At 35.2% G+C, this 18,937-nt stretch overlaps 2 protein-coding genes across 3 annotated transcripts in view; one reads left to right on the top strand and one right to left on the bottom strand.

Annotated features, from left to right (window-relative positions):
- LOC141385623 (uncharacterized) overlaps positions 1–18,937 on the bottom strand; it is a 355,697-nt gene that overhangs the window by 63,383 nt on the left and 273,377 nt on the right. The window lies entirely within an intron of this gene.
- Positions 1–18,937, top strand: part of camk4 (calcium/calmodulin-dependent protein kinase IV) — an 85,299-nt gene that overhangs the window by 64,396 nt on the left and 1,966 nt on the right. Inside the window, exons 7-11 of one of the 2 annotated variants that reach the window (XR_012405877.1) lie at positions 3,432–3,522; positions 6,870–6,944; positions 7,107–7,182; positions 10,303–11,263; positions 15,885–17,314. Coding sequence is in view for 1 of the 2 variants with exons in the window: in NM_001017607.1 (NP_001017607.1) it covers positions 3,432–3,522; positions 6,870–6,944; positions 7,107–7,182; positions 10,303–10,429; positions 17,162–17,314 (522 nt within the window). In the remaining variant the exon portion in view is untranslated. 2 annotated transcript variants of the gene reach the window in all.

Genomic DNA, 18,937 nt, shown 5'->3' with positions numbered 1-18,937 from the left:
TACATAATTCATTTTTGTTTGTTAAGAGCAAAGATTCATTTCAAAACAAATAAATGAGCAATAATAACAAAGTGTGGTCAAAAAACGGAGTTATATCCAAACACGCGTCCTATGCTCTATATGCTATAAAACCCAACAGGTGGACAAATCTAAGCTTGTTTTTAATAAAACAAAAATAAAAATGCATGTAATACTTAATAATACTAATAATAATAGCATCATACATGCCAGTTGTCATGAATATATTGAAAAAAAGGCTCCAAGATGAAGGCATGGAGGCAGTGGTTTTTATATTTATGTAGAAATAATTATTTTTTCAATATTTTCATTATTTACTTTTTCATCTGTAAAGATATTTGTGTATTGCTGTACATCCTGCATGTTTTAAGCAATGTGTAAGCGAGACGCACAACTAACGCACTCTACACTGGATTTTGGACCTGCTTTCAGCTGCTATGTTATAGTCTATTTTAGTTCCTTAAAATAGCAAAGCACCAACAATGCGCCTCAACACACCTTTTTTCTAGACCGGTACACCCCTGAGTCCACAAAGTGCTGCAAATTTACAATTTTTGGATTTACTATATAAACAACGTAGCGGAAAACAGGGAATTGCGCTCGTCTGAAAATAGCAACAAGTGTGTGTGCACATGGCTCCTGAATAGCATAAAAGTAAGATTAATTGTGGTAGCCTTTTTTACGTTAACCCATAGAAAAGAAACGGTGTATAACACTGTATAATAAATAAAATTATTGTTAAAAATTAAATGTATTGTTTGTCGCATATAGTTTATTTATGTGATTTGGGTTCACATAAATAAACTGGGAGGGCTGAGGCCAGGAAGGTGCAGGTTGCCCAATCCTAACCTTAGGTGGATAAATGGACAAAATGGAGTTAAGGGGCTGCTGAGAACCAGTAGATGCAGGACTGATGAACTGCAGGAGATTCTGAACTGAAAAAAAAAAAACAGCAGATACAGCAGAGGTTCAGGGCTGTACGAAAACCAGTGGAGATTGGAGAAACAAGTATCCAACAAATTAAGACCAGCTACTGCTCAGGACAGATGGTGAAATTTATTTCATAATTCAACAGCATCCAATCCACAGATGAAGCAAGCTGCTGATGAAGGCTGTTGTGGTGAATTGCATAGAATGTGAATGTGGTAAAATTAGCTAGTTCTATCAAGTCTGTTGTGTGGTCCTTAAGGGAGTAACCTCCTTGCTCCTAACAAAGCATAGTTGGTACACTAGTTATAAAAGGAACAATGAACAGAATCCTTTATATTTAAAAAATATAGATCTCATCTTGGGCTGCACGGTGATGCAGTGGGTAGCACAATTGCCTCACAGCAAGAAGGTCACTGGTTCGAGCCCTGGCTGGGTCAGTTGGGCTTTTCTTTGTGGAGTTCACATGGTTTTCCTCCAAATTCTCTGGTTTCCCCCTCAAGTCCAAAAAACCATGTGGTATAGGTGAATGGGTAAGCTAAATTGTCTATAGTTTATGAGTGTGTATGGATGTTTCCTAGTAATGGGTTGCAGCTGGAAGGGCATCCGCTGCATGAAACATGATGCTGGATAAATTGGTGGTTTGTTCTGCTGTAGCAACCCTAGATTGATAAAGGGACTAAGCCGAAAAGAAAATGAATGAATGAGATATTCTCTTTTCTGGGATATTTTCAGGTCTGGATGAAGGAACAGATTCATTACTTATTTTTTTTTTTTTTTTTTTTTGAGGTAAGTCTCGCTCACACTTAGCACAATGACTATAAAGATAATAATAAATATATTTGCTTCCACGCTTTCAAACGATAATGATCTGTTTATTTTTAGTTTATGCTCTTCATCTTGCATTATGCCCTTGGAGGTATCTTCGATGTGCTACTAACGCATCTGACCAGTGAATCCAGCTCATGTAATCAATCTAATCAAGCGTTTAATTTAGTGATCCCAGAGTAGTGGAATAAAAAAATTATTATTAAAAAATTATTTTCCCAGCATTTTCAAAGGAGGCAACTCAAAGATGACGAAACAAGCAAGCAACATATCATCTCCTATGGTGTAAACATTTCTTTTCTAGATAGTCAGTATCTTTAAATAATCTTTGAAAAGATTTTTCTTAACATCAAGGAGAACTTCTCCACAATGTCACCTGTTACTTTAAAATTCCCTGTAAATCCACTTGAAATAATCCTGTAATGAGAAAAAGAAATGTGGAGCATTGCAGGAATTAGTTTTTTTTTTTTTGTGGAACCACATTGGATTGTTGGAAGATGAGGGTTACTAACAAAGAATAGGAAGATTGATGAATTGATGAAGGCAGAACAGAAATGAGACACGCTCTGATAGCCTCGTCCATGACCAGAAGGGAAGAAAAGTAATTTTAAGGGGGAAGGATATAGTTATGATATTTGCTAAAATAATCTAAAAGTGAATTCTTGCAAATATACATCAATTATACCAAGCACTCGTATATACAGTTGAGGTCAGAATTATTAGGCCCCTTGTTTATTTTTTCCCCCATTTTCTGCTTAAAAAAGAGCCGATTTTTTCAACACATTTCTAATCATAATAGTTTTAATAACTCATTTCTAAACACTGATTTCTTTTATCTTTGCCATGATGACTGTACATAATATTTTAAAGATATTTTTAAGACACTTCTATACAGCATAAAGTGACATTTAAAAGCTTAACTAGGTTAATCAGGTTAACTAGGCAGGTTAGGGTAATAGGGTAAGTTACTGTATAACAATGGTTTTTCTGTATACTATTGAAAAAAATAGCTTAAAGGGGCAAAAAAAAATTGTCCTTAAAATGTTTATTAAAAAATAAAAAACTGCTTTTATTCTAGCCAAAATAAAACAAATAAGACTTTCTCCAGGGGAAAAAATATTACCAGACATACTGTGAAAATTTCCTTGCTCTGTTAAACATCATTTGGGAAATATTTTAAAAAGAATAAAAATCAAAGGGGGGCTAATAATTCTGACTTCAACTGTTTATTAAATACTATATCAAAACCAAATGATCTACCTGTGATTACCAGTAGCACCGATCACAGCAATGCTGATATGCAGTCATATCTACATGTGATTTTGTCCATATACTTTTGGTTTTAAACCAAAAATTAAGACATTTTCAACATTTCTAAAAAATTAAAATGGATTATAAACAGATTGAATTCTGTAGGCTGCGAAACCCTTTCCATCAGTACAGCTCGGTAATTATTTTGCTTTTACTCATTATCGGCTACAGATTAATCAGTTTACCATCCACAGAGGAGATTCCCATATGAGTTTGAGAACTATAAATATTATTACACGCATAACGGTGAAGACAACACATGTTAATTAGTGTCACTGTGTTGTACAGACATTCATGTGTGTGCGCGCCACAGATTAATAAGTGCAGCCCTGCTTGTGTGTTTGCAGTACCTGCATGAGAATGGTGTAGTGCACAGAGACCTGAAACCCGAGAACCTGCTGTATGCCACATCAGCGCCAGATGCTCCACTCAAAATAGGTAAGCCTCTCCATTTGGTTGATAGGGGAACAGAAATGCAGTTTCTCTTCCTCTCTTCTTGGTGAATTCGCTTGCAGATATGCACCACAATTCTCTTGTACAATAGAAGACTGTTCAGCTTTTAAATTAAAGTCTATAAGATTATGTCTTGTAGATTTCACAAAGCCTTGGTTTAGAACAGGATATTTTTTTCACATTTTACAATAAGGTTTCATTAATTAATGTTAGTTTATGTACTAACTAGGGCTGTCAAAATTAGCGCGTTAACGCACGTGATTAATTGTAAATATTTAATGCGTTAAAAAAATAACGCAAATAACGCAGTTGCTTTTTTTTTTTTTTCATTTCCCGTTGTGGCCGATGTGTGTTCAGGGACGGCGTGTGTATATAGAGGCGACCTAGGTGGCCGCCTTGGGCAGCAGAAAAGTGAGCGAACACCCTGGTCTTCACTTTCATCAGCTACACCCACCCCCTTCCTCTCAATCCTTACTTTCGTCCGCGAACCAGTCACTTTCAGGTTGAGGGCGGCGTGATTTGCCTAAAGCGCCAGTTCAGCTTGCTCCGGCCCTGCATGTGTTTAATGTGCAAAGAAATTTGGATGAGACCAAGGACGTGCTTTTTAGAAGGGGAAAGTTTCAGTATAAAACAATTAATGTCGCATCACCAGGCTATTCTGCATTTCTTCCAGTTTCATACAATTTCGGGTGTTTCATTTTTAATCTTGAAACTTTAACTGCACTTCAGCAGTTCACTTTCATTCAGCATATTTTCATTTAGGACGTTTTAATGGAATTTGATACCGCATGACGAACGGAAAGAAAAACCTCCGCATTTTGGGACTCGTGTGATCCTCTAAGGTGATCACAAATCACTGCTTACATCGTAGACTCTTAATCAGTATTATCTTAATCATAAAAGCAGAGTATTGGTGTCCATGTAAATGTACTCAGTGCTTCCATGAGCCCTCACATTTCATAAGTTTGACTTTGATCCCCCCTACACTCAACTTTTGTAGAGTGTCTGCTTCACATTGCTGTGTCAGAATCCTTGCTTGTAAAAAACAGCCTTACTTTAGAACGCTTAGTTTAAACAAATTTGATGAACGATCGTGCGTTTTGATGAATCTAAAGGGATCCTTCGCTTACCGGGTCTGCTATACTATGCTGCTGTACGTTGTGTGTATGTGTGTGTTTGTGTGTTTGTTTGTAGTCCACATAGAATCCAACATAGAAAAAATTTTTGTTTGTCATTGGCATTGATTGTTTTGAAATAGCACTTAAATGCCTGTGTTTTTTTCTATAATAAATACATTGTTTCGTGATTAATCATGATTAATTACAAAAAAGGTTTGATTAATTATTTAATTTTTTTATTCATTTGACTAAAGCATTAACATTAACTAATAATGAACGCTACTCATTTATTAATTACAGTTCAAAATTTACTAAAGCACTATGAAGATCCACAGCTGTGCTTGTAAATGTCTTCATTTCATTAAGGCTTAAAGTCTGGGCTGTAGTTAAAGGTGCCGTAGGTGATTGTCATTAGAATAATTTTTTATTGTGCTGGTTGAAAGTCTTCACATTCCAATAGCGCTGATTAAAGTAAATAATCTAAATGTATTTATATGTATATTTATATTATGGGTAAGGCATAAGACTAAAAAATGTTTGTCCAATTAAAAATTCCCATAATTTTGATAAGCAGGTCAAATTGTCTGTCAACAAATGTAGGTTTGTACATCTGCGCACCTATTGAGCTATATGAACTATTTTAGTCATGCAAAGCTGATGTAGATTTTGTTGTTTTACGAATGAGTTATATGCACAGAGGTATTGTTTAGCCACTGAAATCTTCTGGCGAAAGATTGATGTGATTAATCACAGCTTTATGAGGGACCTTTTACAGCATCGATAACGTAGATTCTTTTTTAGCTTAACAACAAAACAGAAGTAAATAGCACTATTCTCCTAGCCTGCTTTACTGAGGTTAAGTTGGGTTTATATTCACATTGTTTCATTTTTGAACAATGACAATCTGTGAAACACTCTCTATATAGTTTACCATGCTGCTTTGAATATTCAGACTGAAATAACATGTTTGACTTAGTAATAAGTATAAACCCTGCACACCGCTGGCCAAACACTACGGTCACTTTAGGACAAAGCATGTGAGAGAGTAAGACCATGCATGTACTGTAATATACACATTATGACAGTTTTGCTTTCTAACTGTTACCGTGCTAGATATAAAACAGTTTTCATTCGGAATTGTAGTATTAAAGATCTAGTTGGTCTCTGTCATCTTTAATGATTCCAGGAGGTGTGGCTTTGGCTGGCAGGAAATGGACTGTGTTCAAAGATAATATGCGAACATTAACTGATTTTAGCATTTTGGCAGATCACCTACTGCGCCTTTAACTAAAACTAATAACATGGAAAAATACTTTTAGTACTCAAAAAATAAATAAATAAAACTGATCATATATACTGTATATAAGCTTGATGTATATATCAAATGTTTAAAATAAAAATACAAATGAGAAAAAAAACAGTAACTGTTATTTACAATGTAGCTTACATTTTAATCAATATATACATACAGTTAAAGTCAACCTTATTCGCCCTCCTGTTAATTGTTTTTCTTTTTCAAATATTTTCTAAATGATGTTTAACAGAGCAAGGACATTTTCACAGGATTTCCTATAATATTTTTCCTTCTGGAGAAAGTCTTATTAGTTTTATTTGGCTTGAATAAAAGCAATTTTAAAGTTTTTAAAACCATTTAAGGTCAATATTATATATATATATATATATATATATATATATATATATATATATATATATATATATATATATATATATATATATATATATATATATATATATATATATATATTTTTTTTTTTTTTTTTTTTTTTTTTTTTGATTGTCTACAGAACAAACCATTATTATACAATGACTTGCCTTATTAACCTAATAAACCTTGCTCTATCTTAAAAATGATCTAATAAAATATAATGTACTGTCATCATGGCAAAGATCAGTTATTAGAAATGAGTTATTAAAACTATTATATTTAGACATTTTAAAATTCTTTCCGTTAAACAAAAATTGGGGGAAAAATATACTGCAGGGCTCATGATTCAGGGGGGCTAATAATTCTAACTTCAGCTATGTACTTAAAAACATTACTAAGTGATACTAAAATAACTCAGAATTATAATAATACTGGAGTTCTTGCGATGACCAGATCTTGTTTTGCAATGCTTAGAATCAGGACACATTTTAATGACAAGAACCTTTTTGTAAAAACCTTGTTTCATGTAATATGACTTTTCTTTACAGCGGATTTTGGTTTGTCGAAAATTGTTGACGATCAGGTAACAATGAAGACTGTGTGTGGCACTCCAGGATATTGTGGTGAGTTCATTAAAAAGCAGATTATTTTTTTTTACAGAACACCATCTGTGACTTCAGTCGCACAAAGAGAATTACAGAAAAGATGCTGACTTTTTTACAGCATGAGTGCAATAGAGTGTCACCTCCTCCTTTATTCTTTTCTTCTGATCTTCTGTCTTTCAGCTCCAGAGATTCTGCGGGGATGTGCCTATGGCCCTGAGGTTGACATGTGGTCTGTGGGAGTTATCACGTACATTTTGTGAGTGACACCACATACTTGTCTAAAGTTATTCTTTCACAAGAATGCTGTGCTTAGTCACTCCGTCTCTCTGTCGGATCAGTCTTGAGAGGCTGGGATTGTCTCCGATCAGCCAAACTGACAAAGTGTGATGCACATTTTGAACTTTTGGGTGTAATTTCACGATTCCAGTGAAGTTTCTTTTATAAAAACAAGTGTCCAAGAAGGCGAGGCAGTGGCGCAGTAGGTAGTGCTGTCGCCTCACAGCAAGGAGGTCGCTGGTTGCTGGTTCGAACCTCGGCTCAGTTGGCGTTTCAGTGTGGAGTTTGCATGTTCTCCCTGTCTTCGCGTGGGTTTCCTCCGGGTGCTCCAGTTTCCCCCACAGTCCAAAGACATGCGGTACAGGTGAATTGGGGTTGGCTAATTTGTCCGTAGTGTATGAATATGTGTGTGAATGTGTCTGTGGATGTTTCCCAGAGATGGGTTTGCGGCTGGAAGGTCATCCGCTGCGTAAAAACTTGCTGGATAAGTTGGCGGTTCATTCCGCTGTGGTGACCCCGGATTAATAAAGGGACTAAGCCGACAAGAAAATGAATGAATGAATGAAAGTGTCCAAGACAATTTGACCAAAAATTTTTTTATAATTTCACTCATCACTCAGCTTCATAAGCAATTCAGTAAATACCGTTTTTCAGTCTGTATTGATATTTAGATTAAAGCACAACTTATAATAAGAAAACAAACCAGTACTGGAACAATTGTGTAAAATATTTAGTATTATTTAAGAGTTACTATTTAAGTTTTTATTCTTTACTTTCTTTTCATATATATATATATATATATATATATATATATATATATATATATATATATATATATATATATATATATATATATATATATATATATATGAAGAGTTCAGATGCAAAAGTCGCTAAATGCCACTTCTGTCAAAAATGATATGACAATGAGTGAATGCTTTACGCACGTATTACATGTTTAACAAATACATCTTTTTTAACAATCATCTAAATCGCATCGGCAGCTCATTCAGAAATAACAGTTTGTTATTAAAAGCTGCTAAACACCACTTCCCTCAGAAGACATTTGAATCATATGTTTTCAATGTAACGATGCACTGATATGCTGGCTTTTATGAGGAGAGTGTTTTATTCCGCTTACGATTTCGATTTTAAAAGATGGAGTTTGATAAACTGGATGAACCTGTCCTACTGTCAGTGAAAGCCAAATTAAAACATCCCTTACTTGTTATACTGTGTCAGAACAAATGAATCTTAATAAAGTTAGCTTACATTGACAGAAAGGTGCAATGGTTTATAAATAACCTAAAATTATAATGACAGCTGTTAAAATGACAATAATTACAAATCCAACAATTGTGTTCAATGTTTTCCCAGAATTCTTCCCACCAAGCAATTTGTAAATTTGGATATCTACATTTGAGTTGTCAGTGAAAATCTAATAGAGGCCCAACAGTAGTTAAAAATAGACTAGCCATCAAATAGACAGAGTAGAATGAGTTCACATGTGTAGTCATTCATTAATTCCTTTCAGATTAGTCTGTTTTTGGGCTATTGATAGATATCTATTAGATTTGTATTGAAAAATGCTTGGTGGGTTCACTTCCTGTTGTTTTTAGTCCTCTTTATGAAAAATATTTGGATCAAATTTTTCACAGATTACTGTATTTTGACATCATCACACACATAAATAAACTGACATCATGTACCCTGTAGTTAAATAATATTCAAAATTACATGTGTTGTCTAAAGTGTTTTTGGTTTCAAATTTGAAAATTTGTTCATTATTATTAGTTTATTAGATTGAAGACATTAGAACCACTAACTTACAGTTGAAGTCAGAATTATTATCCTCCCTGAAATATTAGTTAATTAAAAACTGCTTTTTTTCTTGCTGAAATAAAACAAATAAGACTTTCTTCAGTGCAATGAGCAATACGGTTTCAGAAAAAATAGATCTCTGGCATTAACAGAAATTATTGAGGAAATTACTAATATGATATTTTTTTTATAGATTTAAAGAAGGCATTCGATAGAAATCATATTATTTTGGTAAATAATAAAATGTATTAAATTAATTATTTATTTATTTACTTAATTAAATGAATTAAATTAGAAAAGTGTAGTATTAGAGGAGTAGCCTTGGACTGTAGAAGCAGCTATTTAAAATATAGGCAACATTGTGGCATTCTGCAAGGATCAATTTTAGATGCAATATTGTTTATAATTTTTACATCAATGATATGTGTAAGATATCAGAGTTGTTTAAGTTCGTTTTATTTGCAGATGATATAAAGTATCTTTTGCGCTGGGGATAATTTACCAAAACTTATGGAGTTGATTAAAACAGAAATTAATAAATTAAAATTGTGGTTTGACATAAACAAATTGTCATTAAATAAAAGTATTTTATGTTTTTTTATGTTTAAGGTATGATTTAATTTCAATTAATGGCTGCAGTACTATGAATTTTTTGGGTCTATGTTTATTCATTCATTCATTCATTTTCTTGTCAGCTTAGTCCCTTTATTAATCCGGGGTCGCCACAGCGGAATGAACCGCCAACTTATCCAGCAAGTTTTTACACAGCGGATGTCCTTCCAGCTGAAACATCCACACAAACATTAACACATACACTCATTCACTATGGACAATTTAGCCTACCCAATTCACCTGTACTCCACACAGAAACGCCAACTGAGCCGAGGCTCGAACCAGCGACCCAGCAACCTTCTTGCTGTGAGGCAACAGCACTACCTACTGTGCCACTGCTTCGCTGGGTCTATGTTATAAAATGTAAATGTAAAAATGGAATCAAACATATATGTCAAATATGTCAAAAAGATCAAATATGTCTCATGTAAAGCTCACATGTCTCATGTAAAAATAAGAGATAAGTAAAAGAAGAAATAAGTTTAAGTAATAGATGAATTATGTGTGTGGTAACGCTCCATTTTCAACAATGTTGAAATGTATTTTTTGATGAAGAATTATATGTATAATTCAGTTTAAAAATAAATAAATTAAAAAAATCAAATCAAGACAAGAATTAGTTCAAGAAAATGAGTTAATACTATTGTTTTGTTTTTTTCTTCTTTAGGTTATGTGGCTTTGAGCCTTTTTTTGATGACCGAGGAGACCAATACATGTTTAAACGCATACTGAACTGTGAATATGAGTTTGTCTCCCCCTGGTGGGACAATGTGTCTCTCAATGCCAAGGACCTGGTGAGTAAATCTCAATTATACTGTACACAATTTGTTTAAAAAGTATATTTAAACGCATTAAAATTAGTAATAAAGTCCATATTTCTAATGAAAAATAAGATATGTTGAAGAAAGCTGAAAACCGGTAACCGTTACAACTTGCATTGTATTTGTTATTCCTACTATAGAAGTCAATGGTTGCTGGTTTCAGCATTCTGCAATATATCTTCATTTGTGTTCAGCAGAAAAAAGAAACTCATAAAGGTTTGAAACCAATTGAGGGAAAGTAAATAGTGAGTATAACTGATTAAAACACATAAGATGTATACATGTCTGAAAAAATTCATTCATTAATTATTTTTTCTTCAGCCTAGTCCCTTTATTCATCAGGGGTCCCCAAAGCAGAATGAACTGCTAACTCATCCAGCATATGTTTTACACAGCAGATGCCCTTTGAGCTGCAAATCAGTACTGGGAAACACCCATAGACTCACATTCACACACATACACTACGGCCAATTTAGTTTATTCAACTCACCTATACCAGATGTCTTTGGACTGTGGGGGAAACACGGGGACAACATGCAAACCCCTATCTGTAAAAATATAATACTATAATGACTAGAAAAAATAAAAATGCAACTTAATATAATTAAATATTCTCAAAATATTGTTTTTGACTCATTCTTTTTTTCTCACAGTATTGATATCAATGAACAGTTCACTCCAAAAAAGTATTGTCTCACCATTTACTCACACTCAGATGGTTCTAAAAATTCATGAATGTCTTTTTTATGTTGGATGTTTCAATGTTAATCATTTAATGGTGCTGTACAAAGTAGAAACAAAAATACAGTGGACAATCTTTTCTTTTCAATCTTCTTTTGTGTTCATTAAAGAACCCCTTTTATGCTGTAAAAAAAGGTCATATTTTGGTTTTAGGGGTCTTCAACAACAGGGTGATATGCATGCAAAGGTCAAAAACACCTTCATTGTCTTATAATGTGCATTTATTTTTACCTAATTATGCCAACAACTCCCATATGATTCGCTCAGCGAATCATTTGTTCCCAAACCCCTCTTTAGCGTGAGGCTAAACTGCACTGATTGGTTCGTTGACCCAGTCTGTTGTGATTGGTTGACTGCGTTCAGTGTGAGACAGAGAGAAAAGCCCACCGTGGCTTATCAACATTGTTGAATTAGTCAGAGTGCAGGGTGTATGTGTGGGCCCAATGCAGGAGTGCATTAAACACCAGCATATTGCTCTGTTCTTAACCCAGACACACATTCAGTATTAATCCAAACAGCGGCCAAAGCTGAACTATTTTGAAACTTGACCACTGCACGTGTGTACAGTAGGAACAGCTGGCCATAGCAACGTCAAAAGGCAGTGGATCGCGAGCTCACAAACGCATTTAAATCCGTAAACAAAGCAGCATGTGTCACATTTTCAGTGTGCCTTTAGACGGGATATGTGAACATAAAATGTTAAGCAGATACAATACAGGAGATTACATGTAACAAAACACAATTAAATACATAATTTGCATGCTAGAGAAAACAAGGAGGCAACCATTTTAATTGAACTTACTTAAACTTGTGAAATGGAGTAAGAAGCTGATCTGAATCCTTCCTTTAACAAATGGCGTGTAGATTGCTGAAGCACTCGTCAGAAAAATGACGGGAACACAGCACAAGGCAAAGGCTATAATGCTGAGGTATTTTTGCACAAATAAACTTCAACCACTGATTTTTCACAGCCTCATCTTTGAGTAGAGAAAATAACACTAACTAACTTTCCCTCACACTTTAGAGCACAGCATCTTTGTGACATGATTCATACAGGATCTACTACAGTGTTTGTCTTCCTCCTTTTCTTTCTACAATGTTTGTGGGCGAGGCAGGTTTTTTTTTTTTCAATTTTCCCAGGTGTGCGCACAACAAATGGGCAAATCGACATTACGCCAACTCTGCTAACAGCCCATTACCGTGGCTATTCATTCAAACCACTATGAGTGGACTCTTTTATAGATGAATTAATACATTTAAACACAGTTCACTTTCAGATTGAAACCTAAGCTGGATATTTCACTTCCCTTAGAGCTGTGTTACACACTGCATGGAAGGTCATTTTTAAAACCCCATTTTAAGGGTTATTTAAAAGAAAGAAACTCAAAAAGGTTTGGAACAAGTGTAAATGATAATGAGTACATTATACTGATTTAATTTTTGGGTGAACTATCCCTTTAAACACTTTTAAATAGTTTAAACGTTTACTTGTGATTGGATGACCTACGTTAGCCTTGTAAAATAAGCTCACACCTGTGAACACACATCAGTTTGTATCTATTTCAGTACACCAAGTTGCTTGGCAACAATAAACAGCCTACAGTTGTGCTATTGAATGTTATCACCATGTGAAGTAATTACTTTTTGAGTTAATAGTTAATTTGCTCATGTTAATAAAAGGATTTATAAACTACCTGAAAAAATTCTTGTCACCTATACAAGCTTTATAAACAACAAATAATAACTTGACCTTTAGGTGATCATTTGGTATCAGAAGTGGCTTATATGAAAGGCAAAAGCCTCTAGATTAGGCTTATTTTACCAAAATAAAATATGACCATGCCTTGATTTTTATGATTTCATTAGGACAGTAAGGTCTGACTTTGCTTAGACAAAAGTCTTGTCACTTAACAGAAATAATGTAGACTATAGAATATAAAGTCATGCTGCTGTAAAAAAAGAAATAATATTGTGTATACCATGAGCTTGAACTTCATTATTACAACTCTGCAATGACTCAAATAATTTATTAAAAAAGTCATCTGGAATGACAAGGAAAGCGTTCTTGCAGGACTCCCAGATTTCATCATGATTCTTTGGATTCGTCTTTAATGCCTCCTCCTTCATCTTACCCCAGACATGCTCAATAATGTCTGGTGACTGGGCTGTCCAAACCTGGAGCACCTTGAGTGTGAGAAGGAGCGCTATCCTGCTAAAGAATTTGCCCTCTCCTGTGGTTTATAATGTAATAGGCAGCACAAATGTTTTGATACCTCAGGCTGTTGATGTTGCCACCCACTCTGAAGATCTCTCGCACACCCCCATACTGAATGTAACCCAAACCATGAAATTACCTTAATCAAACTTGACTGATTTCCCAAATTAGATTTAACAGAGCAAGGAAATTTTCACAATATGTCTGATAATATTTTTTTCTTCTGAAGAAAGTCTTATTTGTTTTATTTTGGCTAGAATAAAAGAAGCTATTAATTTCTAAACACAGTTTTAAGGATAAAATTTTTAGCCCCTTTAAGCTATTTTGTTTGACTGTCTACAGAACAAACCATTGTTATACAATAAGTTGCCTAATTACCCTAACCTGCCCCTGAATTATTAGACCCCCTGTTTATTTTTTTCCCCATTTAGTTATCATGCAGTAGACATTCATCATTTTCTCATCAGTGACATGCATCAGATATTCTCTCTGTGTGATTTTGATGTCTTCTGTTTCTTTGAGGTTGTTCTGCATCATTTAATTTGATTGGATGGGAATTACAGGACAATCACCATAAACAATCACCACAGACAAGAAAAAAATAAAGTAGTGACTGCAGGTTGAAGGAAAATATTGAACTAAAAGTACCGAAACATTTTTAGTGCTGTACTCAAGTAAAAGTAAAAGAACGCATTTTTAAAACTACGTAGTGAAGTCCAATTCCTGAAAAAAACTGCTTAATTACTGTAATTTGAGCATTTGTAATTTGTTACTTTACATCACCGCAGATAAACAAATACAAATGAAGTCAAAATTATTTACCCTCCTGGCAATTTTAGTTTCTTTTTCAAATGTTTCCTAATCATGTTTGACAGAGCAAGGAATTTTTCAGAGTACTTTCGATAATATTTTTCTTCTTTTTATTTCAGCTAGAATAAAAGCTGTTCAAGCCAATGAATAAAAGCTTAATTATTCATTCATTTTCTTTTCAACTTAGTCCCTTTCATAACCAAGGGTCACCTATAGGGGAATGAACTGCTAACTTATTCTGCATATGTTTTATGCAGCGGATGCCCTTCCACCCGCAACCCAACACTGGGAAACACCCATACACTTGTGCATTCACGCACGTACACAATGGCCAATTTAGCTTAAACAGTTTACCTATAGTGCATGTCTTTGGACTGTGGGGGAAACCAGCGCACCCAGAGGAAACCCATGCACGGGGAGAACATGCAAACTCTATGAACTAGTAGATAGTCTACTCTAACTCTCAAAAAATGCCAACTGACCAGGGCCGGAGTGGGACTCTTTTTCAGCCCTGGAGTTTCAAGCCTCAGACCGGCCCACCTCAGTTCACCACCGACTATATTAAAATAAGGTTATTTCCAATTCAGTTTCTAATTACACTATCACGTCTTTTTTTGAGAAAACAGCTCTTTTAGAACTTCAAATGTTCAACAACCCTTACAGTATTATGTCTTAACAATAAAAATGAAAAAAAAAAAAATAATTGTTACTCAGACAAGGACCGAACCCAGATTGACCACGTCATAATCTAACGTACTAACCACTGTACCACAACATCCTGCTCACGAGGCTACGAGAAAATAGATAAAAAGAGCAGAGCTGCTGTAAAATAATGAATAAGAACACTGTGGTCAAGTAAATAAATAAATTATTTTTAAAAAGTGTGACTGCTGAGAGCAACCGATTCTGGAACTAGGGACACCGGCCCTCGCGGCCAAAAAACGGACCGGCCCACCCGGTATTCTCCCGGTCCTCCCGATTAGCCAATCCGGGCCTGCAACTGACCCAGTTTGGGCTTCAACCAGCTACCTTCTTGCTGTGAGGCGACAGCTCTATTCACTGCGCCACTGTGACGCCAAAAGTAGTTTAAAATTTTAAGGTCAATATTATTAGCCACTTAAAGCATTTTTTGACTTGGTCAAGGTGCTCCAGGACCGGCCAGCCCAGTCACCAGACATGAATGTTGAGCATGTCTGGGGTAAAATGAAGGAGGGGGCATTGAAGATGAATGCAGAATCTTGATGAACTCTGGGAGTCCTGCAAGAACACCTTCCTTGTCATTTCAGATGACTTTATTAATACGTTTTTTGAGTCATAGCAGAGATGTATGAATGAAGTCATCCAAGTTCATGGGAGTTTATATATATATATATATATATATATATATATATATATATATATATATATATATATATATATATATATATATATATATACAATATTAAATCTTTTTCCACTGCACCATGACTTTATATTCTAAACTGTAAATTTTTCCTGTTAAGTGTCAAGATTTTTGTGTTAGCAAAGTTAGACCTATGATCATGTTATATTTTGGTAAAATAAGCGTAATCTAGAGTTTTTGCCTTTCATATAAGCCACTTCTAAAACCAAATGATCAACTAGAAGTCAAGTTATTTTTTGTTGTTCCTAAAACTTGGATAGGCGACAAGACTTTTTTCAGGTAGTGTATTAATGTAATGTGTTCTGACATTAAAATAAGCTCTCGTTCTAAATGTATAGTTCATGAATGGCAAATAATTGACAGCTTTAAAATAAAAGGCACTGATGTTAGCTTTATTTTTAATTTGCAGGGCAATCACAACTGAGTACTTTTAGTACTTTTACTCATACTTTGAGTAGTATTTAGAAATTACTTGCACTACATTTTTGGCAAGTGATGGTACTTTTACTTAAACAATTTAACTAAACGAACCAAAATGAAAAGAATAAATAAATAAATAAACTATAGGGTATATGCCGAAGCATGCTAATAGGACTTTTAATTTGCCAGTAACCTGGGTTAACCGCTTCCTCTGAACTGAATGCCATTGCAAAATCGGCACATTTAAAGTCAGTTTTCTTTAAAAATCAGCGATCTCCACTGGCTGAGTGATATCCGTGATATCTGAGTGATAAAATGAGTCTCAGATGGTACAAAAAGCACTGCATTAAATGACATTTCCCCCCGCTATGTCTTTATAAGATGAGCATTTACCCCAGGTAACCCATTTTACCCCAGTATATTTAATGGTAAGGGCAAGGCAGTGGCGCAGTAGGTAGTGCTGTCGCCTCACAGCAAGAAGGTCGCTGGGTCCCTGGTTCAAACCTTGGCTCAGTTTGCGTTTCTGTGTGTAGTTTGCATGTTCTCCCTGCCTTCGCGTGGGTTTGCTCCGGGTGCTCAGGTTTCCCCCACAGTCCAAAGACATGCGGTACAGGTGAATTGGGTAGTGGTGAATCTGTAGTGGATGAGAGTGTGTGTGTGGATGTTTTCCAGAGATGGGTTGTGGCTGGAAGGGCATCCGCTGCGTAAAAACTTGCTGGATAAATTGGCGGTTCATTGCGCTGTGGCGACCCCAGATTAATAAAGGGACTAAGCCGACAAGAAAATGAATGATTGATATATAATGGTGCTTCTGCACTAGCCTGCCGATTCTGACAGGCGCATAAACGGCTTTTTGTCTCGTTTTACGCTTGAGCAACTAAATGAATGCCAAAGTCTGTTTAACTGATTGTATTTTAATTACATTACAACATCAATGCTGTAAAAGGAACTGTATAAAATGGAAAAAACTCACATAACCTGTCACCGGAGGTTAACAGTATGGTATCAACTCTAGCTCGGCATATACCCTCTTGTCAATGGATCACAAAAACAGAAGGATGCCAGTAAGAAAAGTGATGAAACATGAAAGTGCAGCTTGTCTCCTATATCTCCACAGGTGAAGAAACTAATTGTGCAGGATCCAAAGAAGCGTCTGACAACACAGCAGGCGCTGCAGCACCCCTGGGTGACTGGAAAGGCTGTTAACTTTACCCATATGGACACTGCTCAAAAGAAACTCCTGGAGTTCAATGCTCGACGAAAACTCAAGGTATGAGGCCTTTAGCTCATTGGCACACTTTCTTTTTACTATTTAAAGTGTATTGTATTTACGCATTTTGAAAACATTCCTGAAGAACCTGTTTTCTTCTACATGCCTTATGTCATCTAATTTTTTAACTATTAAAGGGGCTTATAAACAGTGCCTTATTTGTAAATAAATATTTCCTGGAACAAAACCAAGAAATAAAAGTTACCTTGACTGACGTCCACCACACAATTTCAGACGTCCCCAACATGATGTCATTAAACGATGTTATGCAAAGAAAGAGATTTCACCATTTTCAGATGGGTAAAGCTCCCGGGTACAAAAAAATGTTACAAACATTTTTGTCGCATGTTAGCAGACCACTGTAATCCACAGATGAGTCCAACTGTGCTCTCATAGCAGGGAAATGAAAAAAAACCTTCATTGCAGCACATTTATAAACACAACACTGTTGACCCATGTCTCAGAACAATTCTTCTTCTTCCACTTGTTTTAATCATGGTTGGCAACAAAACGTGGCGTCTCTCTGCCATCGGAAAGTTGTAAAAGGTTAAAACAAAGCTACAATTGAAACCAGAAGCTTACATACACTATAAAAAGGCACATAACCACTTTAAAAAAGTTAGATGTTAATGTGACTAACTTTTTTCTCTTTTAAGTAAGTTCAATCAAATTTGTTTCTGTTATGCTTAATAGCAGAATAATGAGAGAGATATTTTTTGAGGAATTGCTCTAACTTTTCTTAAAAGTCAAGTTTACATACAAAAAGATTATTATGCCTATGAAAAAGCTCAGATGATGATGTCTAGGTTTTGGACATTTCTGATTGGCTAATTGACAACATTTGAGTTAATTGGAGGCACAACTCTAGAATAGTATTTAAAGAAAACCTCAGACACACTGCTTTCTTGTGTGAAAACATGAGAAAATCAACAAGCCAAATCACCAAAAAAGCCAGATTAAAATTTGCTAAATTACACTGGGGAAAAAAATCATTTTTGGAGACATGTTTAGCCAAAATGACCAGTGTTACATTTGGAGGACACAGGGGAAAGCTTACAAGCCTAGGAACACCATCCCAACTGTGAAGTATGGGGGCGGCAGCATCATGCTGTGGGGCTGTTTTGCTGCAGGAGGGACTGGTCCACTTCACAGCATAGATGGCATCATGAAGAAAGGACATTATGTAGAAATACTGAAGCAACGTCTTAAGACATCAGCCAGGAAATTAAAACTTGTTCAAAAATGGGTCTTTCAAACAGACCATGACCCTAAGCATACTGCCAAATTAGTTATTTAGTTATTATTACAGTTAATTATTAGGTAAATGTGCTTAAAGGACAACAGAGTGAATGTTTTGGAGTGGCCATCACAAAGCACTGATCTCAATCCTATAGAAAATCTGTGGGCGGAGTTGAAAAAGCTTGTGCGAGCACGACAGCCAACAAATCAGACTCAGTTATACCAATTCTGTCAGGAGGAATGGGACAAAGTTCCTTCAAACTATAGTGAGAAGCTTGTGGAAGGATACACACAACCTTTGACCAAAGTTATACAGTTTAAAAGCAAAGCTAAAAAATACCAAGGAAATGTATGTAAACTTTTGACTGTCTAGAAATTAATAAA

This window comes from Danio rerio, chromosome 5 (genome assembly GCF_049306965.1).
Source record: "Danio rerio strain Tuebingen ecotype United States chromosome 5, GRCz12tu, whole genome shotgun sequence".
Classification (NCBI taxonomy): Eukaryota; Metazoa; Chordata; class Actinopteri; order Cypriniformes; family Danionidae; genus Danio; species Danio rerio.
This window is presented reverse-complemented; position numbering and strand designations above follow the sequence as displayed.